We start from the raw sequence: 26,747 nt of genomic DNA, 5'->3' as shown, positions 1-26,747 counted from the left end.
CTTCATCTTTTGCTGGTTGTGTGAGGATGAGAGAGAATGATGAAAGGAATCGCGCGCGGAGGCACGGAAAGTGTTTTTGGGTGAACCAACCTCGCACGATCGGGGGCTTTTTGCTGCTTGTGCAGTTTTTGGGGTGAAGAACCCATGATTGGGGCAAATAGACCAAAAATTTATTCTTCAAGGACCATAAATTGGTTTGGACCTTTGTCTCTTTTCGTGCTCTTTTATTTTTATTTTTATTTTTTCTTTCTTTTGCTTACGTTCTAAGCGTAGTTCTCTTACTGCTAAGAAGGCAGAAAAATGTTCTCTTCTCTTTTACCATAAAAATTACTCATCGGTGGGATTTTCCACAACTACCGGTGATGCTGGGGCTTCTACTAAATCTGCAGGATTTCCTTCCGATGTTTCTGGGGCTTCTGGAGTAGGTTCTTGTGGGATTACTGGTTGTGAACTACTTGTTTCAGCCATTGGGGGATTCGTTGAAGTATCAGGTATTGGCTAAAGAAGATAAAGTTAATAATTGAGAATATTAAATGAAACTCAAGAAGAACTGGGCCAGTGTGGTCTAAAAGTTTCAATTTAAATAGAAAGAAAATCTGATTTAGAGAGAAACCTCCCTTAATTAAATAAGATTAACAAGAATCATTTTCCAAATAAATTAAATTAAAAATTGATATTCTTTGTCCATCTTCGTGGGATTGCAAGTGTCTTAAAAAATATAAATTATATAATATAAATATATATGCTTTGTACCTTTGGAGCCTCAGTACTTTGTTGTGGCATTGGAACTAGTGGTCTTGAAGATGAAGTCTGTGAAAAAGAAAATATTATTTCTAATAGAAAACATAATAATCAACCAGTTTTGCTGAAAAAAATATTCTCAGAATCGTTATAAAAATTCTTTTGCACATTTAATGCTTTCTAAAGTTATTTCTCTAAATTCTTTTTGGAGAATAAATAAGCTTTTTCTAGAATAAATTAAGAATTCCAATTAATTCAACTAAATTCATTCAATTTGCTAAATTCATTCGAATCATCTTTTAACCCTTTAAGGACCGTAAAAAATCTAAAGGGCCTAATGAATAAAAATAATTATTTTTTGGGGGTTTCTTTAAGATACACGAAAGCGTCTCATAGGTCCTTAAGGGTTTAATGTATTTTTAGGAAATTCTTAACTGAAATATTTTCATAAAATAAAAAGGATTTTCCTCTTAAAAAAATTATTAAATAGTTATTTGTTAAATATTTTTAACTTAATTCTTGATTAATTTAAAACTTCAAATTCTATCTACTCACTTGTCCTCCTTGTGTTGGATTAGAACCAGACGTAGTTGATTCAATCATTCCCTGCATCATCCCGTAATCTCTGTCAACATGGCAATTTGTGCACTTTATGTGGATGTTGCAATTATCACAAACCACTGAAAAACAAATAAATAATTCCCAACTGATTCTTGACGAAAGAACGAACCCTTAGAAATTTTCTTAAAGCATTTAAAGCTCTAATTTTACACCTTCAAAATTTTTCACATATCCACTAGGCATTTCATCATTCATGCCACCTGAAGGACTCGTTTGATTGCTCTCCTGTGATTCAGAATCCCAAGAGTCGTAGTAATCTGCAAATTCAGCAATGTAGTCAATGAGAGACTACACAGTTGGACACACAAATATTCGGTAAGAATAAGAAAAATTCTCCTTAATTTTCTCTTCACACAGAAAGCACTAAAAGGGAAAATTCTTACAGGGAAAAATGCTTCAGATGCTGAAAAGGCCAATGAGACCACAACAACGAAAATTGGGAGTTTCATCTTAAAATTGGAAGAAGAAGAACTCACGACACTATGCAGCACAAATTCACAAAGACAAACAGTATTAGATGAATTTACTTCTCCTTTTATACGGTGCGAGAATCGGTGAGTTTATCTGCAAACCGACCATGACCAATAATTATTCGTAATATTCTTTTCCTTATCTCAACGACAAAGTTATGCCAGAAAATTATTATTATTTTTTCCATTGAATTTTGCATTTGAAAAGAAAACCAGACACACGTTGCTTTATGTTGGTCTCACATTAAACTTATGAGAGAAAAAGAAGAGATTAAAGTTATTTGAACAAGTGCCTCATACTTATGGGTTTCAGTGGAAAACCCCAATGAGGAAAGCATCCAATGACCACACTTTTCATTGAAACTCTCCATATTTTCATAATATTTTACGTTGTTTTTTTTTCTTTATTATCACCCACATAAGAATTTAACGAAAGGTGTTGCAAGAAAGAAAAAAAGCTCAATGAATTTTCATTTTTTTCTTCCCTCCTTGTTATTGTACATAATTAAGGTCATTTCCTCTGTGTTTCCAATAATTTTTATTGAGGCAATTTTGAAATTTAATTTATTATATAAAAATTGCCTCATTAAAGGACAAGCAATGAAGTTGTCGTGCCTAATTGAAGTGCGGCAAAAAGGTGGGATTAATCATGAAATAAACATCATCGCTCCTTGAAGACAATAGTGGCCTTCGTGGTTTTATATTGGAGGTGGTTCTTCTTTATTTCGAGGGTTTATTTTCTTTAACATTTCTCGTTTTTGATTTTTATTTAAAGAATAAATTCATTAGGCAAATTAAGGACTGATAAACATATAAAATTTCACAGAATAATTTTATCAAAATTTTATAATTTATCACTAAAAAAAGGCACTGAAATTTTAAATAAAAACATAAAATAATTTCTAAACTTTATCTGCTAAAATCCTTATTAAAAATTCTTCTTCTAAACACTTAAATTTAAGACTTAAACAATGAAATCTAAGATTTGAATAATATTTTTTTGCTAAACTTTAAGATATTTTTTTAACCCTAAGAAACCCAGATTTGCTCATTACTTTATTTAGAACAATTGGAAATTTTTTTGTTGACTTTGAATGGATTTGGTTTAAGAAAGAGTTTAAGAACTTCTTATTGGAAATTTCAAAAATTTTGGCTTAGAATTGACTTTTCTAGAAGATAATTTTGAAATCAGATTTTGTGAAAATCACAAGAAAATCCTGCATGATATAAAGGGTTAATATTTGTGTTAAAGGTCTTCGAAACGTAATTCCAAATTATTTTATCTCAAAATGATCTTCAGAAATCTCAGATTTCTTCAGATTAATTCATCTCAATGCGATTTGTGGACATTTCCACAAACGATTTTTATTGGTTCAAGAAAAGCTCCAAAAACGTTTTTCTTATCTACATTATTTTGGAAACTCGGGGACTTTCAAGAGCGATTTTCGAGCCAATTCAATACTTTCGATATAGTAAATAAATTCCCAAAAACACTTGTATGTATAAGGGAGAAATAAATTATTATTATTACTAGAAAACGATTCGCGGGGATTTGTTGCGCTTCGCGCAAATTTTAGTGAGAAAGAAAATGTGATGATTTATAAGTAGATTAGAGGAACTTATTAATCCAAAAAAAATTGCAAAGAGAAGAAATCATTTTGAAACAGTATTTCCGGCGCCAAATTCAAAATTCGCTAAAAGTAATACAACAATTTAGAAAAGTAATACAGCCGTTAGAAAAGGTAATACCGCCACTTACAAAAGTAATACAGCCGTTAAAAAAAATAATACAGCCGTTGAAAAAGTAATACAGCCTTTAAAAAAGTAATACAGTCTCCAAAAACAGTAATACGGCCACTTACAAAAGTAATACAGCCTTTAGAAAAGTTGTAGGGCCGTTAAGCAAAGTAATAAAATCATTTAGAAAAGTAATACTCCTATTAAAAAAGTAATACAGCCTTTAGAAAAGTAATACAGCCTCCAAAAAATGTAATACATGAAATTTATATGGGGGCTACCTGAAGGGGGGCTTTGGAGGGAAAATGGATACGGCCACTCGAAACCGCCTGATATAAGGAGCCTCTGTACCAAATTTCATCGCGATCGGACAAACGGTGTAGATTTGTATAGCCGAACACGACTGATTACCAACAAACAGACCTTGTAGAGAATTTAATACACCACTTCTTGACCAACAACTCCAAACTGATTTTATTATATGAATTTCGATCTATTTATACAATATTTTAGCTTATTCTACATAGTTATTGTGTTCCAATTAAATGTAATTTAGATTAAGGGGGGATTCCGCAACACCTCCCTCCTTAGGAGAACGCACGTCCTCGTGCGTTGAAGCTTTATTGATGAGGAGGTGTGGGAATTACATAGGTTTCGATAACCCCCAATTCCTTTCATTTAAAAATTAATAATTCTTTCAATCAAAATATAATGAACATTTTAATTTTTTTTTTCTTCAAAATTTCTTTTTCAAAAGTACCTAAATTCCTTGTTTTACTTTATAGAGTTGAACATCTTTATTGAGTTTCCGATTGCATTGTATTTTTCTTTAATTATTTTCTTATGCGCAAAATTATTGCTTAGGGAGCATTTAATTTTTGAGGGTCAATACCGAATAAAATGATTGGCTCGTATTTAATATATAAGTGTCAATGTAACGAATTCGCTGCCTTGGCTGGAATTTACCATCAGCACAAGGGGGAATAAAGGTTTACATGATTATTTTTTCCGCGGGAGGAAATGTTTAAAATATTATGCACAATGCATGGTGATCGAGCGTTTTTCGGTATTGCCCTATTTAAGTTATGTGGCTCAACAATAATTGGGGCGATATGTTATTTTGCATTTATTTTGTTGACAAAATAATAAGAATTGGGTTAGGCAATGCATCGGTTTAAGAATTAGGATTTTAATCGAGATGTACAACATGTGAGATGGACGGGTACTTTTTAGGAATAAGAAATTTTAAATTACATTATTGAATTTTATATAATTTAGGGGAACGTTTGGAACACATTTGGAATTAATTAATTTAATTTAGCAGAATTTAAAGCTTCAAATATTCATAAATTATTAAACAACTTGGGTCAAATTTTTTTTTTTTTTAATTTTTCATAAAGAAAATATTTAAAATATGAAAGATTCTACTTTAATTTAATTGGTTTTTAATTTAAAGAAATGGGAAATTTTGTACTTAAATTTTTGGTGAGCTTGGAGCGGTCGCTTGAAGTAGGGCTTGAAGCGATGAATGCTGCGGTGATCGTTGGTTGAAGGTATGACAATCATTTGTTGAGATGATGAAGGCAGATCGCTGAACTAGCAGATGCGATGATTGTAGTTGATCGCTGCAATGGGAGGTGCGATATGTGCTGCCATAGTTACTGTCGTCGTCTTGGATGCTGGGGCAGCTGATGCGTAATTAGATGAAGGGGTTGACCCGTTGATTGATGTGATCATCACTGCGTTGGCTGCATCGACGACTAGTGCATCTCATGATTGTCATGGAAGCAACTGGGATGCTGCGGTGGCGATTGTGTAGTGTCTGGTGAAGGCTGATGTGGAGGATGATGCTCAGGATGCGACTGCAACTGCTGCTATGAGCTGGAGCGCTGGCGCTGGCACATCTTTCTGATGTGCAGGATGCGGCTGCAACTTCTGGAGCGTTGGAGAGCTGGCGCTGGCACATCCTCATTGCACTTAGAACTTCACATTTTCACTCACTTTCTGTCCACCGACAGCAACCAGTTCTTCCTGGTCACGTGTAGAGAATTTAATAACCTTTCTTTATTATACAGTCGTGCTCTCGTGGTAGGACCGTCGTCAAAATGACTTCTCCGCGGTAAAACGGCTTCAGAATGAAGTATTTTGCCTTCGCAGTGGGACAATTAGTACTATTGGAAAGGTAGGATACTAATTGTCCCACTGCGAAGGCAAAATTCCTCATTCTGAAGCCGTTTTACCGCGGAGAAGTCATTTTGACGACGGTCCTACCACGAGAGCACGACTGTATTGATAAATTTTTGTGCTCAAAAAAATTATTTGAAATTCTCACATTTTGGCCATTTTGTTCTTGTAGAGTTTCCAAAATAACGTGACCATCCCTGAGAACAAACTGTTCCAAAGAAATTTTCTACAAAAAAAAATAAATTTAGACAAGATTTACGACCGTGCAAATTATAAGAAAATTGTTCGGAATTCGGTCAGCGGGGGATGATTAAAATGCAATTGTTTGCATTGCCGAACAATTTTCTTAAAAATTAATTTAGTCCATTAGATATATTACTATAAAAAGTTATAACGAATTGCCACAGGAACTTAAAAATTTAAACTTAATTTTAAAGCAGAAATCCTACAAGGAGGCATGTCTCCAATGGACAGTTAATTCAATAAATATTAAATTCTAACTTTTCTCGACATTCCAAAGATTACCTGTATATTAATTTGCAAAAAAAAACTAATGAAATAAGTAACTCCGGTTAAGATTATAATGAATAATAAAATAGCCATCATTGTCCTTTCAATATTTATGTACCAACATTATATGATTTTATGTACATTGAGAGTGAATAATGTGATTTCACTTGAAAAGTTACAACAACAAAAAACCTTCAGTGCAACCTTCCCTTTAAGCCTGTGAGAATTTATTCTTTATGTGGGGTAATTGATCATCCTGGGTGAGAGAGAGCATAAAAATATGGAGTTAATACCTTTTAAAAAGCAAAAAGCAAAAAAATACAAATGAAACTCTTTGGTGAGAGAGTTAATTTTTATTTACCCATTTTATGGGCTTTTGGAAGATGTAATTTAGCAATTTGAGTGCGTGAAGTGTGCATAAAAGCCCCCCCTGTGATGTGAGTGTGCCCGTGGTGGATGATTTTTGCGTATTACTCACCATTGTGCAATGCCCCAAGAGAGCCATGATCGCGTTCCTTTTTTTTCTTATTGTTATTGTCCCACCGTCGTGCGCGATCAAAGAGACACTAAATGGGTCACTTTCAATTTCATTTTCTGTGCATCTCTTTGCTGCATCGTCTTCTCTCTGCACGCTGTGCATTCTTACTGCCCACGGCGCGGGGAATTGTTGGTGGAACAAAAAAGGATTTTTTTTATACATATATTGTAGTAACAATTGATCTCTTGGAGGTATGTACATCCAATTGTGTCTGTGGCGACAATTTTTCAATATCATCCTCTTATTCTTCTCACCAACAATCAATTGACAAATCGCAACGTTTTGTGTTCACTCTGCGTGCAATCCTTGACGCGAATATTATGCTGGTAATTTATGCAATGAACTTCTCTCTCTCTCTCATTCTTTTATGTCTCCTTCCCAACTTGGGAGCTTTATTCTTCATCTCCCACAAGTATTCTCTTCTTGCCTCAAAACTCTTTTTATCAGTGCATTGTACAATGACTCAAACACTTAAATTTACTCACTCATTTTTTTCTCTGCACAAAAACACGATAATTTGTAGCATGGCTAATTCACAAAAGAGGGGTATATCTGGACGAAATTATTCGCATCTTCAGAAATATTCGGATGATTTGCCAAAGAAATCAAAATATTGGTTTTTAGTCATCTAAAAATGGCTCAGATTGAGAAGCAGAAACCTAAAAAATATTCAATTCAAGCCTCAAAAGGACTAAATTCAAACCGAATAGTAATTTCAGCCTTAATCATGCTAAATTCAAGCCTAAAAAAGATTAAATTAAAACAAAAAAAAATTTATTAGTCCTAAAAGGGCAGAGATTGAGGAACAAAAGCTAAAAAAATATTTAATTAGGGCCTATAAAGAACAAAAAGTAGTAAATTCAAGCCAAAAAGTAGTAAATTCAAGCCAAAAAGTAGTAAATTCAACCCAAAACTTGCTCAATTCAAGCCTAAAAGTTTTTGGTTTTCAACCCTAAAAAAGGCAGTCATAAATTACAAAAAGCTTTTAAAAATTTTAATAAAAGACTAAAATTGAAGCATAAAAACTAGTAAATTCAAACCGAAGAGTTCTAAATTCAAGCCAAAAAGTAGTTAATTAATGCTAAACAAAAAGGTAAATTCTACCCAAGAAAGACTAAATTCAAACCAAAAATTCCTAAATTTTTTTTTGATTTTTTTTTAGTTTTAAGTTGTTTGATTTTTAGCAAGAGATGTTCGTGTGAAGTCAAATATTCAAATCTACAGAAATATTTGGATGATTCGCTTAAAATACCAAAATATTCGCCAGATAAACACCCCTTGCAAATTCACTCCCAGCGCGTGAATCCTTCCTCCTCGTGAGAGAGATTATTTTTATCCACATGCAAGATAAAATGCATGAACTGCATGAGCCTTTATGTGCTGCTGCTGGAATGATCTTCTTCCTCCATTGTTTGCGCGATTCTCATTTCAACGATCGCCATACGCTAATAAAGCCCATCAAGTTTGGCGCGTAGCGTAAAATTCTCACCTCGGCGATCGCATTTAAAATGTGTGGTGCGCTTAGGGGAGGGTAGGGGCAAGGAGGTGCGCACCATCAAACAACAGCGCTCCCCAGAAGTTTGTAAACAAATAACAAGTCGTAAAATGATGAGATTCCTTTCTCTTCGCTTCCCATACTCAATTTATCTCGGCTCTGCTTCTTTTTTTTTGCAAATTTATTACTTACAATTTGGACCTAGAGGTGGGTTTCGTCCACATTTAACGGCCAGGATTTTTTTTGTAACTTTTACGTAATTTTCTTTTTTTTTTTTTAGAATAGAATTCTTTGAGATACCTATAGCCGTTTGAATGAAATAGGAATTTAGAGGATGCTTAGATGTCAGAAAATTATATTTTAAGGATAAAAAATACGTTGGAAAAATTCAAAATGAGAGATTTTTAAACAGAAGAACAGAAACGTCAGAAAATAATTGTCAAAAGTCTGTAAATAAATGTCAGATGCCAGGAAAAAATCTCAAATACTAGAAAAAATGTCAAATATTAAAATAGAAACGTCTTAGCTTTTAAAAGTAAAATGTATTATTTATTAATTTATTTCATCCACAAAATAAATAAATAAATAATACATTTATTTTTAAAAGGTTTGACGTTTCTTTTCTAATATTTTGACAGCTTTGAACAGAAACGTCAAACCCGCCAAACTTTTTATAAGTTAATGTAAATAGCTTAAAAATGTCAAGCATAACACATTAGACAAAGAACGTCTAACATTATAACAAAAAGGTTTAATTATATAAAAAATAAGTCTCAAAAGTTATAAAAGAAACATCAAAGAGAAAATAAATGTCAGAAGCTAGAAAAAGGTAAAGAGTAGAAAAACTGTCAAATTTTCGAACAGAAAGGTCCAATGTTGGAAAATAAATGTCAATATCCTGAAAGTAAATGTCAAATGCAAGAATATAAAATAAATGTCAAAAACTAGAAAAATGTCAAACATTTTCATTTGCTTTCAATTTGAAGTTGATATCTCAAAAATTGTGGGAGCTAGACTTAAAAAATATGAGAAAGGAATTTTATTTTCACACTTTTAGACATAGCTGCCACAATTTACAGGATATCGACTTCAAATTGGAAGCAAATGAAAATTTTTGAGTTTTTCCCCCATTTTGCTTCTTTTCGCATTGAGATATCTCAACCCAGTCAAAAGATATAGACGATCGAACACAAGCATAAACTTTTGGCCTACCTTTTAGGAATAAAATCGAGAATTTTGATGTCTTATCCTTCTGGTAAGAATTCTTTGGGCGCAGTCCTCTCAAGATTCTCATTCTATTTTCACATAAATGTACGAAGGAATGTGTGTGAAAGAAAGAGAGAGAGAGAGAGAGAGAGAGAGAGAGAGAGATGCTAGCAAAAAGTGCCCGGGAACGTACAATATCGATCTTAACAATTGGTGTCAGGTGTGGGGTAAAGGGGCTACAGCACTAATAGCCGCGATCTTTTTAAACCCTCACAGAGTAAGAACGAGAATATAATTCACAAATGCAAAAAAGACGCATTGTTAAGAGAGACTTGTTCTAAAAATAACTTCTTCGCAATTCTCTCTCTCTCATTTATCATTCACAATTTGCAGAATTTTCTTCGAAAGAAATCCATTCGCAGCATCAAGAAAAAATCTTTTTTTTGTTACATTTTCTTTCTCTTTTATTACTCAATGGGATTATTATTTTTTTCATCTCTTCCATTTAATTTCTCCACCCACTCTTCCACTGAAATCTCCGCACCTATTTTCCCCTCCTTCCCCTATTTTCTCCTTCGATATTCATGAAGTAATAACAATTAATATAGCTTTCCAACGTAGTTTCTTCTTTATTTATTAAGATCCACGTGAGAAAATGCTTTTAATGTTTTTTTTTTTCATTTAATCAAAATAATCTCCTAATCGCTTTTCAATGCAAATTTTGATAATTTTTCATTTATTTATGCTTTATTTATCCAATAATATATGTAAATGATGTAAATGGCAAAATGTCGAGCAATTTTATTTAATCTATACAATTTTTATTCTTACTTTTCTTCTTAAAATTTGATTTGATTTAAAAAAAAATTATTTATTATAAACTTTTTTATTATCTTTTGTATAAAACCTTCCGAAGACATGAATTTTCTTTTCAGTGTTCATTTTTTAAGGCACATTAACTCAATCGTAATTCTTTTTCGTTTTCATTCTTTAATTTTATCCTATTTAAATCAAAATTGCACCAAAACACACAGTCAGAATAAACAAAAAAATTGATAAAATCTTTGAGAAATTAGAAAGTTATTTAAACAAAAAAGAAAATTGCTCAACATTTTCCAATATAAAACCTGATTGGAGAAACAGGAAGAGAAAGCCCACCAAAGAGGGAAAGATTTTGGATTATTTGAGGGCTAAAAAAAGCTTCAAGAATTTTCAAAAATTCCTCAATTTGATGTTCTTCTTCTTCTTCCTTCTCTTCCTCCTTTTTTAGCATTTTTTTTTGTAAGCAGAATCTCCGCAAGAAGCGCAAAAATTCTCCCCCTTCTAATTTTTTATGTTTTGCAGAAGTTTTTTTTATAGGTACTTTCACATGACAAGAAAAACAAAAGATATTCTCAATTATCTCTCACCCACTCTCCTCAATTGAAAAAAAAAAACTGAAAGCTCCTCTTCCGAAAAGCGCCGGAATTTCCCTTGGAAATCTTCAGCCTCTCCTTTTATTTCATTTTGTTGGATGCCACGACGATGTACCGGCTGCAGGATCATTCGCCTGATTGCTAACTGCCGTGAGATTTGCCGTTTGCTGCGGCTGAACTAAGCTCTGCACATCACGTTCTGCCATTGAACGCAAACTCACTGAAACACCATCACTCGAGGCTAAGGAAATGGATAGCGGTGATGCATGATCCAGAGATCCGACCATGTCTGCAAAATTGTAAATCAGTATTCGCTGTAAGTCCTTTGTCCTTTTCTCTTTATTTTTTTTTCTTTAAGATCTCTTAGAAAACCCAAATCTATCGTTAAAAAAATTACACCTGGCCTTAAAACCTTAGGTAAGGCTTTAGAGCAAACAGGCCTAGATAAAAAACCTTAGACCTAGCCCTAAAAGGCTTAAGCCAAGCCTATGAAACACAGGTCTAGCTTAAAATTTCTTTATGGATTTAGAGTGAAATTCACTATACATAGTCAGACTTAAATTCTCTTAGACAAACCTAATTCTTTAAACTAGGCGTGACCTAAGTTTGTTGGGCTATTCTCAAGTATTTTTTCTTAATAAAGACTCTTTATTTGAGGTTTTAATATATTAGTTAGTTTGAAGTTTTTTTTAAATAGGTTTAAGTTTTTTTAAAACCCGACCCAAGTTTCTTAAAAAGGACCTAAGTTTTTATACTAGATTTAAGATTTATCAGCTAGATTAAAGTTTTTTGAGCTAGGTCCAAGTTTTTAAACTAAAACTAAGTTTTCATAAATAAGGTTTTTAGGTCAGGCTTAAATTGTTTAAGACAGGCCTAAGTTTTTTTTTCAACCAGGCTCAAGTTTCATAAACTTAAAAATTTTCTGGCAGTACCTTATTTTTTTTAAACATAACCTCAGTTTTAAGTTGTTTGGGTTAGGCTAAAACTCTTAGGCCAGATCATTTTTTTTTAATTTAAGTTTTGTTAAACGAAATTCAAGTTTCTTCAATCAGACCTAAGTTTTTTTAGCTAGGTCCAGAATTTATTTTATTTAGATCAAAGTTTTCTTAATCTAGGCCAAAGTGTTTTTCAGCTAGGCTCAAGTTTCTTAAACACGGATTAAGTTTTCATTTTAAATGCTCAAATTTGTAAGATAAACCTAAGTTAAGGTAGGCCTAAGTCTTATACAGATAAGCTTGTTTTTTTAAAACTATGTCTAAGTTTTCTTAAGTCAAACTTGTTTTTCAAAATAGGCTTCAATTTTTAGGGCGCTTTTTTTTTCTTTAAAGTAAGACCTTTAAGGTTTTAAGGTTAGATCAGGGAGAAATGAGAATAAATTTATTTTTGGATGAATTTGATCAATTTCCATGTTAGAATGCGATCAAATTCGAACCTGACTGCTTTTATTCATTAAAATTAATGTATATTGTCCAAAAATGCATTCTGCAGATTCAGCTTGACCTGGGTATTAGAATCTTAAAAAAACTTAAGGCTGACAAGAAATAAACTAAGCCGAATTATGTAGGAGACAAGCTAATTCATTTTTTAACCCGAATTGTATTAGGATTTTAGGATTGCCCATAACCGTTAATATAAACCCGTTTTTTTGTCAAAACCAAAAAAGTCTCTATTGTGGCAAACAAGAAAAAAAAAAATAAAACAAAGATTTTCCGATTAAAAAAAAAAAAAGAATTTAAGATAGAAAAAGCTTCAAACTACTAACCAGTTCTGTCGGATTCCGGAGATTGTGCAATTAAGCTGCAATTTGCTGGATTTTTATATAGCTCCAACATTTGCTCCTCAAGTCGTGCATTGATGGCCTTCAAGGAGGTATACTTCTCCTCCTGAGTCTGTCAAGAACAATAACGTGGAAATTCTTTGTTGAAAAGCAGCTGAAAACCTAAATCAGATGACCTTCTTACCTGAAGTTTCTCCTCATACTCCTCCTTGACTGTCTTGAGGAGTTTCTTCTGTTGCGTAACAACTTCATCGCGTCCCGCTAGATTTGATTCCAATTCTGCAAGTCTTGCCTTTGTCCGCTCAACTTGTGATGATTTCTGCTCATACGCCTGCTTTAGATCTTGCATATTGTACTCAAAGGTCTGCCTTAGTTGCTCCAGCTCCTTGTCACGATGCCTCAGGGTGGCCAGTTCACTCAACTTATCGCGACACTTTGTCTGAACTTCACCCATCATGACAAATTCCTTCTGTAGCTGCAAACATTCCTCACGGTATTGACTCCCAAGGTCCGCATGGTATTCAACTTGCTGCATTTCCGTTCGCAAATCCATCAGCTCCCCACGCACGGATCCAATCATATTATTGGCATCCTGACGCTGTTGCGTCTCCTTGCCAAGGAGATTATTGAGGGATTCAATATTCTGCCGGAGCTGCTTGTTCTCCTCCACTTCCTTGTTGTACTTCAACTTCCACGTGTTGCAGTCTTTTGTCAGTTCATGCTCCTGCTTCGCTGCCAGCTGACGGGAGCTTTTGAGTGTCCCCTGGAGGAGGGCGTAGTCATGCGTTAGCTGTGCCAATTGCTGCCTAAGCGTATCATTTTGTCGCTCAAGTGCTGCATTGCTGCGATTCCGTCCGAGAAGTCGACGATTCCGTTCAGCATGAATCTCCCTGCGATGCCGTTCATACTGCAGCTGAAGCGTCAGCAGCTGAATCTGATCGCGATAGGCATTAATCTGATCACGCGTATCCATTGCCTGCTTCTTACTAATTGATAGCTCAATGTAGCGATCAAGCATGGCATATGGAGTCTTCCATGGGGACTCCTCCTGCCCACTATTCTCCTGCTTCACCTTATTTGCCTCATTGAGGAGATTTATGAGGAGATGCTCATACGAATGTGGCCACTGTTCAACTGTCTGAGTATCCCTATCTTGACGCTCAACCATCTCCATTCGTCCCAGTTCACGAAGTGGCTTCCGCACCTGCTGACGTACTTCCTCCCTTGCTGCCGCCACATCGCCATTCTCTTGTGGCTTTGCGGGGGCATCTCCTCCGCCTTCGGCACGCTTCAAATCCGGCCAGGATGTTGCACGTCGCATCCCACGCATCCCACCACCCGGAAGCCCCCCGAATCCCATTTCAGCCGGACTAGAGCCTGCACTGTAGCACTGCGACGAATCCCCGAGGCAGTGACTGTGCATGCGCCAACGGCTGAATTTACGTGCAAAATCCAACATTGAACGTGAATTGGGAATATGGAGGCCACCGGCACTGCATGGGGAACCCTCGGCTACATCAAAATCCTCACGATCCAGCGGAAAAGCTGCTGCTGAATCATTCGTGTGATTATCCCCACCATCATGGCCAGCAGCTGTTGCTGCTTGATCATTTGCCGCCCCATCATCATCCCGGGATCTCTGTGTGTCACCAGAAGCTGCTAAAGGACTCCCGGGGATGCTGGCATGTGGTGATGGGTACGCCGGTTGATGACGATCTTGGACCAATCGGGCAAATTTATGTGAAGTCAGCATCGCCCGGTTCTCCGCATAAGCTTCCGTCGTTGGATCGGGGAATTTAAATGGTGACACATCCTTCTTCATTGGTGACGATGGCTGTGATCCAGCTGCCCCGTAGATAGCTCGTGCCACGGAGGAATTACTCGGCAACTGCCGGAGGGTGTTGATGTTGTCCTTCATGGGTGTAGTTTCCGGTGTTGCCTCCACAGCAGCTTCGGGTGGTGATGCCCCGCTAACAGTGAGAATTTTACTCACAGACGCCGTTGGTGTGGCCATGGGGACTGATGAGAAGTAAGCTGGATTCGGCGTGTGTGGCACAGACGTAGCACTAGCTGGTGGCGTGGCGAGAATCAGCTGACTCGGTGACCAAACACTGTCGTACTGATGCTGTCGCACAAAACCCGCTGTTCGCTGTTCAGGCGGCAGGATGAGGTTGCTCGCTGTCTCAATGGGACGCGGCGGTAGCTTCTGACCGCACTCACCGGGCACCTTTTCGAGTGTATCCAACGTCAACTTGGCACACTCAACGACAACATCGTGTGGCTCAAGGGTATGCCAGCGTTTCTTGCTGGTCTCAGTCTCTCTGTTCTCCGTCACGAGCATTGGGTGCATCTTGACTGTCTCCAGAAGGGGTTTGATCGTGTGCGTAAATATGGCGGAATTCTCCTTGTTCCCACTGTACTCGTGCTGCAGGAAGCTGATAAAGTTGCACGGGAACATACCGTAGAGGCGATGAAAAAAGTCATAGAAGCCCACCTGGAGGTGTACAAGGTGCTCATCGGGCAGTCTATTTTGACTATTCCACGATGCCAAGTGGCTGAACACATCAAAGAGATCCGGAAGGAAGTCCTTCATCTGATTCGGGAGCATTGGCATGAGTGTTATTACGCACAGAAGGGCACTAAACACCGGAATGATGTCTCGCTCCGTCTGAAAAAATTGACAAATCATCACCAATCTACCCTCTTTGCTTACAAAGATTTTTTTTTTCTTTCTCTTTACCTTTAGAAGTTCCAGTAAATCCTTCCAAAGTGGATGGGAAGTAACTTTGAAGAGCCACGTTGGATGGCGCGGGATTATGAGGCTAAGCATTGACAGTGCGGGTATTTTATTTGTCTTGAGGCGCTGTGCAATTATGTCAAAGATGTACTGATCATGGGGGTTCTGTACCTTCACCAGAATCTCCACAATTCTGATGGAATTTGTTTGGCAGAAATAATCCACCATCCCATGAACAAGCCATGATTCTTTTGCTGCAAAAAGACAATTAAAGATTCCATAAATCATCCTTTATTGCTTTATTTACAAATTAATAAACATTTACTGGGGAAATTGGTCCCGGAAAAAGCTCCCGGAGGAGCCTCTGTGCGAGAAAATAACAAATTTTTGGGACAAAAGTGAGGTTAGATCAGTTGACAGCTGATTTTAAGATATATATGTAGAGATGGATATATGGGTGTATGGGTGAGGAAGAAAAAAGTCTTTGTTCTCGCCCCCCGTTTCCCATGAAAATCCAACAGCAACGGTTTAGCCCTGTGGGAATGAGCCCCAATAGTTTGTCCAGCACTTACTCTTGCCAAAGCTCTCAATGAGCTTCGTCTTGTTTTCCTCAACTTCCTTCAGATCCGCCGAGTCGAGATCGTTGAAAATTGCGGCCACATCCATCCTTGTGGGGCGCTACCTTTCACCCGGCCGCACCCAAAATGAATATCAATCACTTCCACACACCACTGGCACACTATTTGCATACTCTCCGCATCAGCAGAACTCCTTTTTCACCGATTTTATCGAGGATTTTCTCTGCCTACACGCACCACGATCCTCCTCACCTATAGGCAGATGTTTCAATCACGTTTCACCACCATCATGCCAATGTTTCGTGTTTTTGAACATCAACGGTCATTTTATTGGAGCATTTTCTTCAATTTCTCCACCACAACACCCATATTAGCTCTATTCTCACACTTCTGGGCTACTTCCTTGACAATTGCCTGGAAAACCTTTGTCTTCCCACCACGATAGACTTCCACAAGCTTCGGATTGGCTTCTAAAACGTCCCGACAGAGCTCCTCAATTGCCTTCTCGTCCGTAATTTGCTTCCAATTTTTTGCTTCTACAATGCCATAAGGGGATTCCGTGGGATTCTCAAGGAGTTCCTGAACAATCAGGAGACTTATCCGATGATTAATTTCCCTATCATTTAGCATTTGAATTAAATCTCCAAGAGATTTGGCGGGAATTTCACTGAAAAAAAAAAAAGATTTTCAATACAGATTTTCAAACTTTCCGGATGTTGTCCTCACCATTCCTCAATGGGCTTCTTATTTTTGTTGAAAATCATTATTAGTTGATTAATTAGGAAATTTGTGATTAATTTGACAGGAAGTTGGGGACGCAGTTGAGAAATCTCATGGAAGAGCCTCAGAAGAATGTCTTTGTTCTTGAAAGAAAACAAAATTAAAGAATTTCATAAAATTTGGGGGAATTTAGAAGTATCTAAAAAACTAACCACAAGAATAATTGCCGTCTCTAGCGGTAGGACATAGTCCCTGGTGAGTTTCTGTCGTGTCTCTTCCGGTAGTTCCGGAAGTGTCTGCCGGAGGTGAGCAGAAGTTAGCCGGAGTGGTGGTAAATTGGGTTCTGGCATAAAACGATAATCCTGCAGAACTTCCTTGTCCCTCATGCTGACCGTTGACTTGGTGGTAGCATCCCAGGAACGGGTTTCATTGTGAATCCTCCCACCCCTTTGCAGAATCTCAATTTGTCGTTCAATTTCAAAGCCAACTGCATTTGCAACTCCTCGCACGGATCCAATATTCTTAATCTCTGTTCTCGTCCCCAGAGGAGCACCCTCCTCGTGCACAGACACATTCGCATCCACCCTGAGAGCTCCTTCTTCCATCCGGCACGAGCACGTTCCCAGACGTGTGAGAATGAGGATGAGTTCATTCACAAGAGCAGCAGCTTCTTCGCCATCCGTGAGATCCGGTTCAAAGACAAGCTCCATCAATGGAGCTCCAGCACGATTGAGATCAACTAAACTCCTCCCTGCCACGGTGTCATGCAAGGATTTACCACTATCCTGCTCCAGCTGTAGCTGATGCAGCCTCACTGTCTTCCTGTAGGGCTTCTTTGACACACCCGGCACAAAGACAGGGAAGGAAAGTTCCCCATTTTGTGCCAATGGGGCTCTCTGTTGGGTTATTTGGTATCCAGCTGGTAAATCAGCATAGAAATAGTGCTTCCTGTCAAACATTGAAACCCGATTGATGGTGCACTGCAGCGCAAGGGCTGTTGCAACTCCCGCCCGGACACAGCCCTCATTCAGCACAGGAAGTGTTCCCGGAATTGCTGCATCAAACAGCGAAACATTCCCATTGACGGCTGCTGCAAACTCCACGGGGGCTCCTGAGAAGAGTTTCGACTTCGTTGCGATCTGGGCATGAATTTCCAGACCCACAACTCCCTTCAATTTGTGTCTGGAAATATAAAACATCCTCATTATTCTTGGAAGTTCTTGAAATTTCTCTGAGGGATTGCAAAAAGTTCCATTACTTGCTCTTTGGGAGAGGTTGTGTGGAGAATTTCACCCCACTCTGTCTTGATAGAATGTTCAGCAACCTTTTTCCACCATTTAACATGTTAATCATTCTAATTAATTACAAATTTTCCGGGTTTTTTGGGGAAATCCTCTAGGAAAATGCTTGATTTGTTTTGATTTAAGAATTGTTTCACTCTATTTTTACGTGAAACTTGAGTGAAACATATAAGAAAGTTTCAGCAGAACCTCTAATAAGAAAATCTGACCAGCAGGAGGAGGAAGTCCAGGAAAATCATGGAAAATCCTCTGTCAATACGTGATTTTCGTCGCATAAAAAGTTACAAATTCAACACTGAAGGTCTCGAGACAACAACTTCCAATGAACAGGTGGGAAAACTCAAAGAATTTAATGGAAAAATAAATTTTATTCAATCCCGGGACTTATTTTTGGGGTCAGATTGCTACGGAAAAGCTGGTGGAACAATGTTTCGATAGATTCAGCCAGTTGATTGCCATGGATCCGGATTTGCCAAATCTACAGCGAGAGAGTCACATTGCGAATTTGGAGAAATGTTTCCGGGGTCTTCCGGAGGGTTACAGTTCTCTGGACAGTAGTCGCCCGTGGCTTGTGTATTGGATTCTCAACTCAGCAGCACTTCTCAATCACACATTTACCGACACTCAGAAGCAGAGAACGGTGGATTTTCTCAAAAAGTAAGTCAAGGGAGGATGTGGGAAGATGTGACTTCTGACCAATCTTCTGGTACTTTGTAGATGTCAGAGCCCAATTGGAGGATTTGCTGGTGGGCCAGGGCAGTATCCGCATTTAGCCCCAACGTACGCTGCTGTTAATGCCTTATCCATTATTGGGACTCCCAGTGCCTTGGAAGCCATCAATCGGGAGGCTCTTGTGCGCTTCCTGCGTGCCATTCGGGAACCCAATGGTGCCTTCCGGATGCACATTGATGGGGAATTGGATGTACGTGGGGCGTACTGTGCTATTGCTGCTGCTAAATTAGCCGCAATCCCTGCGGAGGAATTTGAGGCAATTTTCGAGGGAACTGCTGAATGGATTGCCAGCTGTCAGACGTACGAAGGGGGCTTTGGGGGGGCTCCTGATCTCGAAGCTCACGGTGGATACTCATTCTGTGCCGCAGCGGCCCTTGCGCTCCTCGGAAAGCCACAAGTTTGCAATCTCAGAGCCCTCCTCAAATGGACTGTGAATCGACAGATGGCCTTTGAGGGTGGCTTCCAGGGAAGAACGAACAAGCTCGTTGATTCCTGCTATTCCTTCTGGCAAGGATCCCTCGTGGTGGTTGTTCAGACACTCATGGCCAGTGTAGGTGAGTCTCTTCTCTTCAGATTATTGTTGAGGATCGATTAGTTGGTATACCACAATCGTGGCCAACACCAAGTATTGTAATCGTCGGAAAAACCGACCACCTCAGATCGGACTCAAACTTGGTATGAGCACGTTTTAGACATCCCACATTACGAAAATGGTGGTGGAAAAAAAATGTTCCCGCCGACCGGCTTGCCGTCCGGGACTCTACATTTTGCCTTAAAGCTCGAGAACGGTAACAAATAGAGACTTCCGGTTTGAAGTTTTCTATAGAATTGTGGGTGTAAAATTTCATTTTTTCGCATTTTCAAAATCCAAAATGTCCGCCGTTCACCATTTTGAAACACCGTCAACCAGTTCCCTTATAGCTAGAGGTCTGAAATTTTTATATGTTGTAGTGCTCAATGAGGCGTTTTCATCGATAATTCATACTTGAAAATCGGTCAAGCGGTTTAGCAAATATGGCGGCCTAAAGCAAAAAGTGTTTTTTCGATATAACTCGAAAACTGCTTGACCGATTTTGATCAACTCAAGCTAAACTGAAAAGTTTTAGGAAGCCCTACAAATGTCCAAAAACTTCGGAAAGCTCTAAAACCATTCTTTGAGGACAAAATTGCCAAAGACATATCATATTGTATGCCAAATTGTAGCTTGTTTTAAGACCTTTCCTAAATTAGTCTTTTTAATCCAGAACCGCCAGGCTCATTCGTATGTTTGTCGCTGCGATCCACTTCCTTTACATACACTTTTTTGGGAGTTCTCCTTCCATCTCCCACTCTTCCTCTTGGTTGTGATCCTCATAAGTTTTCTCTCCCCTCTTCATCCCATTGAACATATTGAGAACTTCCTCTGGATCATGATCCGGATGCAGATCCAATGTATCCTCCTGCTGTATTATAATTTCTCCGCTTCGAAATTGTGAGTTGATTTGCTCCACAAAAAGAATTTCATATTCCTCGAATGAAGATTTCTTTTCAATCACGTTGTTCAGTTTTTTTCATTTTTATGTTTTCATTTTTACAAAGATATGCCAAAATGTTAAGCATTTATTGCTTTTCCATTTTTATGGATCGCCAATCTCCTGGGGTTAAAGCATAAAAGAAAATTCTAGTAGGGGAGACCGGGGTAAAAATAGTCAATTTGCATAAATCCTTATCTGCAGGATTCCCCAAGGGCAAGAAAATTTCCTCGATAGGTCATTCTTATAGGAAATTTCCTGGCCTACAACTTTGTCTCAGACCACTTTTCTCTATCTCCACGGGAAATATGAGTTTTCGAGCTTTTCCTGAACCCTTCCGCTTCTGACTATTTTTAAACGCGGCGGGTAAATATAGTCACCAGTTGGCTAAATAAAGTCGGTCGAATTTTCCGGCATTTCCAATGATTTTCCACCTGAGAGATTGATAGTAGTTGATAGCTAAACTTCTCACCTTTTGATCCGCGACAAGGAATTTCACTTTTATACGCACTAAAACAGAGAATTTTGCGATTTTCTCAAACACGCCATTTTGCAACAAATGAATAGAAAATATGCCAAAAATTTCGATCTCCCATATGATTTACATGGGATGACTAGATCTACCCCAAGGGGTATGTTTTGATTCAAAAAATTGTAGAGAAAAATCATTAAAAGTTATTGAAGAATACACCTTGGCAACATTTTCTGCACTAATCCAGCTAGTGAGAAAAATTATCAGATGGGAAAACTGCTGAAGGAAATGTTCGGAAAACGCGTTTTTCTCAATACGCAAAAGTTTGGGAAATGGGCCAAAAATCTATTTTCATTTTTAACTCCTAAAGTACTGATCGGATAACCTCCAAATTACTGTCAAAAATTATAGGTTGGTAGGGCTTTGCACCCTAATTTTTTCCGATTTTTCCGATTTATATTTTGGGAGAAATTAGCATTTGAAAATTCCAAAATGACTATTTTTACCCCGGTCTCTCCTACTGGTCAACCCACAAAAAGTAACTCAATGAAAATAAACAATTTTTTCGCGCCAATTATCCGCGAAAAAATTGTCAATGATTTACATGAGATATGACCATAATTTCACAAAAAATCAACTTTGCCTACTATTAATACTACTCACAAATTAAATTACAACACATAGACTGACCCCTCCGCGTTGTGGTATACCAACTCTTATAACTGGACGCGTTATGATTTTTTTTTTTATTTCTTCAGATCCTTTTGCAAAGACCCCAACAACACGTCCAATGTTCTACAGTGAAGCCCTCCAGGAGTACATCCTCATTTGTTGCCAAAGACCCTCAGGAGGTTTTATTGATAAGCCAGGGAAGTCCGCGGATGTCTACCACACGTGTTACGCCCTCAGTGGGCTGTCCATAGCGCAGCATGCGGAATTCAATATGGAACCCCGTGTTATTGGACGGCGATGCAATGAGCTCATCCCTACGCATCCTGTCCACAATATTCCCCCAGCAGCAGTTGCAGCAGCTTACTCCTACAACCGTTCCCGTGGGCAAACAAAATCCCCATCGCAGGAGACCACGGCGGAGATTGAAGATATTTGGGACGATGATTCTGAGCGGGACAAGTAGGCGGGTGGGACAGTTTGGGACACATTTCGCGCGTTCGTCCCACTGCCACGAATATGATTTCTTTTCCTTCCCAGTTCACGGCATCTTACTCACAGGGCGCATTTCCCCATTACGCGGGAGTTTTGTAATTAATTTATAAAGTAATTTGTTGCAGTAAAATTCGCGAAGAAATTTTGCATTTGGGTGAAAAACTCACAATGTTTCGTCTTATTTTGCAACGGTCGGTGAAGCATGGTTGTCCCAAAAAGGTGTGTGTGCTGCCACCTGGTGGTATGTTGTGTGCGCGCACGCGTTTTGACAGCAAAGAGTGAAAAAAAGTCTCATCTGTGTCGTCTTATTTTTCTCTTTGATTATTTGGAATAGGTGGTTGTGAAAGAAAAAGCAGCTTTTAATGAAATTCTACGAGGAAAACGCTTCTTCAAAAGGCAAGAACCACGATAAGTACGAAGGAATGAGCGATGATGATCGCGACATTGACATCGAGAGCGATGTAAGTGCGGGACAAAATATTTTTGTTAAAATTTCACATACAAAGAGCAAAGCAAACCTCCCCCGTGGTGTGATGGGCATTTTCAAGGGCATTTTTGGCATCATTGCAGGATGACAATGACTCGGATGGGAATCGCAGTCAGCAGAGGAACTCTGTAAATAACCAGTACTGCTCTCAGGTGAGGGCTCGCGGGGTTGTTTTGGGGGGAAACGGCCGCCCCAAAGTGGGGGTCACAGCTGCAGATGCATCGCCATTTTGTGGCTTTTTTCGCACGCCGCACTGCCCCCAATTTGTTCACACCGTGCAAAAATCACGTGAAGGCGACCGTTACGGGAGAGAGGGGCAAAGAAATTCATTTGAATTGCCCAGCGTCGCACCGCCCCCCGCCCTCCCCCCCAAAGCACCCCGAGCACCCCCACGGAGCTAAATTTTGAGTAACAATTGTGGAACACCCTTCCTTTGTTTTGCAGGCCGAGAAAAGGGCGCACCACAATGCGCTGGAACGAAAGAGGCGAGATCACATCAAAGACAGCTTCACATCCTTAAGGGATTCAGTGCCATCACTCGCTGGGGAAAAGGTAATGAATGAGAAAAAAAAGTCCTTTAGGCAGGGGTGGTTCCCCGGGGCAAGGAGATTCCTTTGTTAGCCACGTCGAAATGTTGTTTATTGATTTTCAAAAGCACATGAAAACAAACAAAAGGCATTTAGCTTCGGCAGGGTGCTCGTCAGTTTGCTGTAATCGAGAAAAAAATATTTATCTGCCTTGAGATTTGTTTTTAACCCTTTTACGACGCTTAGGCCAAACATTTATTTGATTGATTTGTTTTTCGTCAAATTTTTGATTCTTTTTAACGTTAAAAATATTTATTTATTCGTCAAGATCTTCTGTGAGAGCCCTAAGAATTGCAAACTAAAAAAATCTGGATAAAAAGTTCATTTTAGTTTGGAAAGACAGGCTAAAAATATTTCATTTCTCACTGATATGTATATACAGTGAGTGCTCTACAGAACGAACGTTATCTTTTATAGAATTTTATTTCTCACAGAAGGATCAAAGTTGACTCATTTCAATAAAATTCTCAAAAAGGATAATTTTAGCAAAATCGATCAAAGTAGATTTTTTATATTGAATAATAATAATAATACATAATATATAATACATAATAATAATAATAATAATATTTCATTTGACAGATAATACAAAGACAAAGATTGAAAAGAAAAAGGCTGAAAAGTACTAAAATCAAGCATAAACGTACTAAAACCAAGCCGAAATTTTTTCAATTTTAAATACCTACTGAAGAAGTTCAAATTGATAAACGAAAACCTTAAAACGTACTAGATTAATGTTGTTTTTTTGATCGGAGACAGTCAATAAAAACGCACGTCTTCACGCTTTCAGCGACGTTTCGGTTTATTTTAAACCATCATCAGGCTTTCAGCTGTACGACACCATTTTATAAAACGAAGAATTGCACATCAAAATTGGTACTAGATTAAAGCCTAAAGAGTACTAAATTGAAGACTAATTGGTTCTAAATTCAAGCTTTAAAATATCAAATTCAAACCATAAAAAAAGTTATTTGGTTTGTAAGAAAAAAAGAAGAAGTGCGTTTAACTGAATAAAAATATTCCAATCTTCAGAAATATTCAGATTATTGGATAATTTTTCAATGATTGGACAAAAAATCAAAATATTCGGCTTAAAATGAATTTTCTTGAATAGATAATTAAACCCTTTGACGTTCTTTAGGTCCATTCTTTCTTTAATCCAAACACGAAACATTTTAATTTGCGTTAAATTGATGTAAATTAGGCCAAAAGAACACATTCTAACGAAGAAATATCCTTTGAGAGCATCAATAGAACAAATTTCGTGATGAAAAATATTAAAATGTTCGAATTTATCAATTTTTATTCAACGCGAAGGAGTTAAATATGTTTCAATGTTTCCATGTTTCACATGAACAAAATAAAAAAAATAATGAAACAAAAAATACAGAGAATAAAGAATTGATGAAAAACCAAGAAGTCGTTATGTAGGGTACCCAGTGTAGTTTGACTGGTTGTAGTTGTCCTTGAGATTTGCTCTTTAATCTTTAAAGAGAAAGACTCGAGACGAACTAATTGAGAGGTCAATATAAAGGAACTACTATATAGACTTCTTTGGAGTTTAAATAAAAAAAAAATAAACAAATGTGCTGATATAGCAATTCAGGAAGCTAAAGTTGATTAAACTTTAACAAATTACTAACTCTATCAATAAATTGATAAAGTTACTGCTAATCATTTGATTTATTTTTCTACACTTTGATTAATCTTCCAGGCGAGTCGCGCACAGATTCTGAAGAAAGCAGCTGAATATATACAATTTATGCGGCGAAAGAATCACTCCCACCATCAAGATATTGAGGATCTCAAGAAGCAGAATAATGTTCTGGAAGCACAGAGTAAGTAACCAACACCATTCATTCCTCCCAAATTTTTGGCGGGAATTTTAAGACTTTTTTTCTTTTATTGTTATTTCTGCATTGGCTGTGTAGTTCGACAATTGGAACGTGCTCGAGCCAATGGTTCCACATTTAATGGTTCCGAATCCAATGATATGGCACACAATGTGAACAATTCCAAAGCAGACAGCTCTCGCGGATCGGACAGTAGTTCCGATGCCGAGGATAGCAATCACAGTGCACGTCGTACGAAGAAACTCAAGACAGGCGGCAATTTTGCTTGAAACTCTTAAGAAAGAAAGAAAAAATCTCTCTACGATTTGCACAACTTTCATTTGCGTCTCATGTGTCCATTTTCTTATATAAACAAACAAAAAAGGAAAATTATAGTGTAGGGGGATGTATTTTTGATGGCCTAATGTGCCACCAATCTCACAGAGATAAGCAACAAACAAATAACTGCGTGTCCATTGAGAAAAAAAAGAGAAAGAAAAGAAGAGAAAGAGAGAGTGCAAAAGAAAAAAAAACGTACATTATGGACTGATTCACAAAAAGAAAAATCCCCAAAAAACTTTACTTTCTGTCCTGGTTTTGTCACGCGGAAACTCTTTAAGTTCTCTTCTCTTTACTGTTCTTTACCACCTGTTGAAATATTTTTTTACTCATTTCTTTAGCTTTTAAGTGTTATATATATTTTCTTTTTTTTTTGTCATTTTCTTCTACCTCCAAAGAAATCTTTTTTTCTGCCCTGAAAATAAAATTAATTCATTTTGAATTTATTTCTTTGGAAAATGAAAAAGAAAAAAGAATTTTAATTGGAATAGAATCAATTGAACTAACCCCCCTAGTCTTCTTTTTAACCCTCACACCACACTCTTAAAACAAAATTTTCTTTTGCAAAATTTCTATTACATTGAAGATAAATCAGTTGGAAACTCCCTTTGTTTTCATCTTCTCCACTTCCTCTGAAGAAAGAGAGAGAAAAATTACATTTATAAAATAAGTAAAAGAAAATAAAGTCTCTTGATTGAGAAGAGATTAAAAAAAAAGAAAAATTGAAAGAAAAAAAAAACATTACAAAGATTGATGAGAGAAAAATAATAATTTAGAAGTAGAAGGTAAATTAATAATTAAAATAAAAAGAAGTTATTATTTTACATTTTACTTGTACATCCTACATGGAAAAATACAAATTCCATTATGTTAATTAACAATAAATAATAATTAATATATTATTATATAGAAATATACTTCAATGTATAGAAAATATTCCATTTTTTTCTATTGAAATTCAGCGTTGCTTTTAGGGGCTTCTAAACTGAAACATCCATGCGGAGTTCTTTCAGCACTGCGAGTTGTCTTAAAGATTTTTTTTATATAGAAAACTTCAATGCAGAAGAGATTAGAGCCGGAAAATCCATTTTGGAATTAATTTTTTGATATTTCAGAAGGCTTTCAACGAAGTAATTTCAAAGGAGAATATTCATTTTGAGGCCGTTATGAAAGAATTAATCTAAAAAAGTCCTTTGAGATAGTCAAAGTCTGTATATAGGGGCTGTGTCATTCGAACACAGTCAATAAAATGATCATCTTGGAGCTCTTAGCGACGTTTTGGCTTATTTAAAATCACCATTAGGTTTAAGCATAAACCGAAACGTCGCTAAAAGCTCCAAAACGATAGTTTTGTTGAGTGTTTCAGAAAAAAAAGAAATTTTTCTCTGTGAAAATAATGATCAAATTAATAAAATTTAAATTAATAAAAAAAATGTATTTTTTAAATGCTTTTATCTCAATTTTTCAACTTTGTAAAAATCTGAATAAAATCGACATGTCCAAATAATATAAACCAAACTTGACTATATCTAGTAGTCAACTATTACATGTTTTAGATGCTCCAATAATCCCTAACTATCTCTGAAAATATTA

General features: G+C 37.2%; 6 protein-coding genes across 9 annotated transcripts in view; 3 read left to right on the top strand and 3 right to left on the bottom strand.

Annotated features, from left to right (window-relative positions):
• LOC129787983 (protein Peter pan) overlaps positions 1–26,747 on the bottom strand; it is a 1,185,971-nt gene that overhangs the window by 1,092,057 nt on the left and 67,167 nt on the right. The window lies entirely within an intron of this gene.
• LOC129787980 (L-dopachrome tautomerase yellow-f2-like) overlaps positions 1–26,747 on the top strand; it is a 1,067,766-nt gene that overhangs the window by 973,852 nt on the left and 67,167 nt on the right. The gene's annotated exons all lie outside the window — the stretch shown is intronic.
• LOC129787947 (hamartin) lies at positions 204–16,305 on the bottom strand. The gene is made up of 10 exons (XM_055823830.1): positions 16,004–16,305; positions 15,435–15,685; positions 12,879–15,362; positions 12,680–12,806; positions 9,509–11,206; positions 7,056–7,124; positions 6,742–6,908; positions 1,297–1,421; positions 754–810; positions 204–498 (listed from the first exon to the last, which is right to left on the bottom strand). Exons 1-5 carry the CDS (start codon positions 16,095–16,097, stop codon positions 11,004–11,006), a joined length of 3,159 nt encoding a protein of 1,052 aa, XP_055679805.1. The 5' UTR covers positions 16,098–16,305; the 3' UTR covers positions 204–498; positions 754–810; positions 1,297–1,421; positions 6,742–6,908; positions 7,056–7,124; positions 9,509–11,003.
• Positions 16,315–18,169, bottom strand: LOC129787977 (glutamyl-tRNA(Gln) amidotransferase subunit B, mitochondrial). Its single transcript, XM_055823891.1, has 4 exons — positions 17,988–18,169; positions 16,942–17,911; positions 16,736–16,872; positions 16,315–16,676 (listed from the first exon to the last, which is right to left on the bottom strand). The coding sequence occupies exons 1-4, from the start codon at positions 18,080–18,082 to the stop codon at positions 16,337–16,339; spliced, it is 1,542 nt and encodes a 513-aa protein (XP_055679866.1). The 5' UTR covers positions 18,083–18,169; the 3' UTR covers positions 16,315–16,336.
• On the top strand, positions 18,203–22,070 carry LOC129787989 (protein farnesyltransferase subunit beta). Its single transcript, XM_055823920.1, has 4 exons — positions 18,203–18,360; positions 18,431–18,687; positions 18,748–19,316; positions 21,504–22,070. Exons 1-4 carry the CDS (start codon positions 18,268–18,270, stop codon positions 21,878–21,880), a joined length of 1,296 nt encoding a protein of 431 aa, XP_055679895.1. The 5' UTR covers positions 18,203–18,267; the 3' UTR covers positions 21,881–22,070.
• Positions 22,162–26,090, top strand: LOC129788028 (protein max). Of its 3 annotated transcripts, none has more exons than XM_055823994.1 (5): positions 22,168–22,370; positions 22,480–22,524; positions 22,841–22,948; positions 24,698–24,821; positions 24,915–26,090. In XM_055823994.1, the coding sequence occupies exons 1-5, from the start codon at positions 22,272–22,274 to the stop codon at positions 25,103–25,105; spliced, it is 567 nt and encodes a 188-aa protein (XP_055679969.1). In that variant the 5' UTR covers positions 22,168–22,271; the 3' UTR covers positions 25,106–26,090. The 3 variants fall into 3 exon arrangements, with proteins under 3 accessions (XP_055679970.1, XP_055679969.1, XP_055679968.1); XM_055823993.1 differs by having other exon boundaries at positions 22,480–22,548; XM_055823995.1 differs by lacking the exon at positions 22,480–22,524 and having other exon boundaries at positions 22,162–22,370.

Source organism: Lutzomyia longipalpis, chromosome 1, assembly GCF_024334085.1.
Source record: "Lutzomyia longipalpis isolate SR_M1_2022 chromosome 1, ASM2433408v1".
NCBI lineage: Eukaryota > Metazoa > Arthropoda > Insecta > Diptera > Psychodidae > Lutzomyia > Lutzomyia longipalpis.
The sequence above is the reverse complement of the archived record's forward strand: the minus strand, read 5'-3'. Positions and strand labels throughout refer to the sequence as shown.

Bases quoted from the DNA above. Each gene is read 5' to 3' on its own strand.
- LOC129787947 (XM_055823830.1), bottom strand. From the start codon at position 16,097: ATGGATGTGGCCGCAATTTTCAACGATCTCGACTCGGCGGATCTGAAG. The intron at 15,686-16,003 runs GTAAGTGCTGGA...GTCTTTTTGCAG, and splicing joins CATTGAGAGCTTTGGCAAGA to CAAAAGAATCATGGCTTGTT. The intron at 12,807-12,878 runs GTAAGAAGGTCA...TGTTCTTGACAG, and splicing joins AGTATGAGGAGAAACTTCAG to ACTCAGGAGGAGAAGTATAC.
- LOC129787977 (XM_055823891.1), bottom strand. From the start codon at position 18,082: ATGATTAACATGTTAAATGGTGGAAAAAGGTTGCTGAACATTCTATCA. The intron at 17,912-17,987 runs GTAATGGAACTT...TTATATTTCCAG, and splicing joins CAACCTCTCCCAAAGAGCAA to ACACAAATTGAAGGGAGTTG. The intron at 16,873-16,941 runs GTTAGTTTTTTA...TTTTCTTTCAAG, and splicing joins AGACGGCAATTATTCTTGTG to AACAAAGACATTCTTCTGAG.
- LOC129787989 (XM_055823920.1), top strand. From the start codon at position 18,268: ATGGAAAATCCTCTGTCAATACGTGATTTTCGTCGCATAAAAAGTTAC. The intron at 18,688-18,747 runs GTAAGTCAAGGG...GGTACTTTGTAG, and splicing joins ACGGTGGATTTTCTCAAAAA to ATGTCAGAGCCCAATTGGAG. The intron at 19,317-21,503 runs GTGAGTCTCTTC...TTATTTCTTCAG, and splicing joins GACACTCATGGCCAGTGTAG to ATCCTTTTGCAAAGACCCCA.
- LOC129788028 (XM_055823993.1), top strand. From the start codon at position 22,272: ATGAAATTCTACGAGGAAAACGCTTCTTCAAAAGGCAAGAACCACGAT. The intron at 22,371-22,479 runs GTAAGTGCGGGA...GCATCATTGCAG, and splicing joins ACATTGACATCGAGAGCGAT to GATGACAATGACTCGGATGG. The intron at 24,822-24,914 runs GTAAGTAACCAA...TTGGCTGTGTAG, and splicing joins TAATGTTCTGGAAGCACAGA to TTCGACAATTGGAACGTGCT.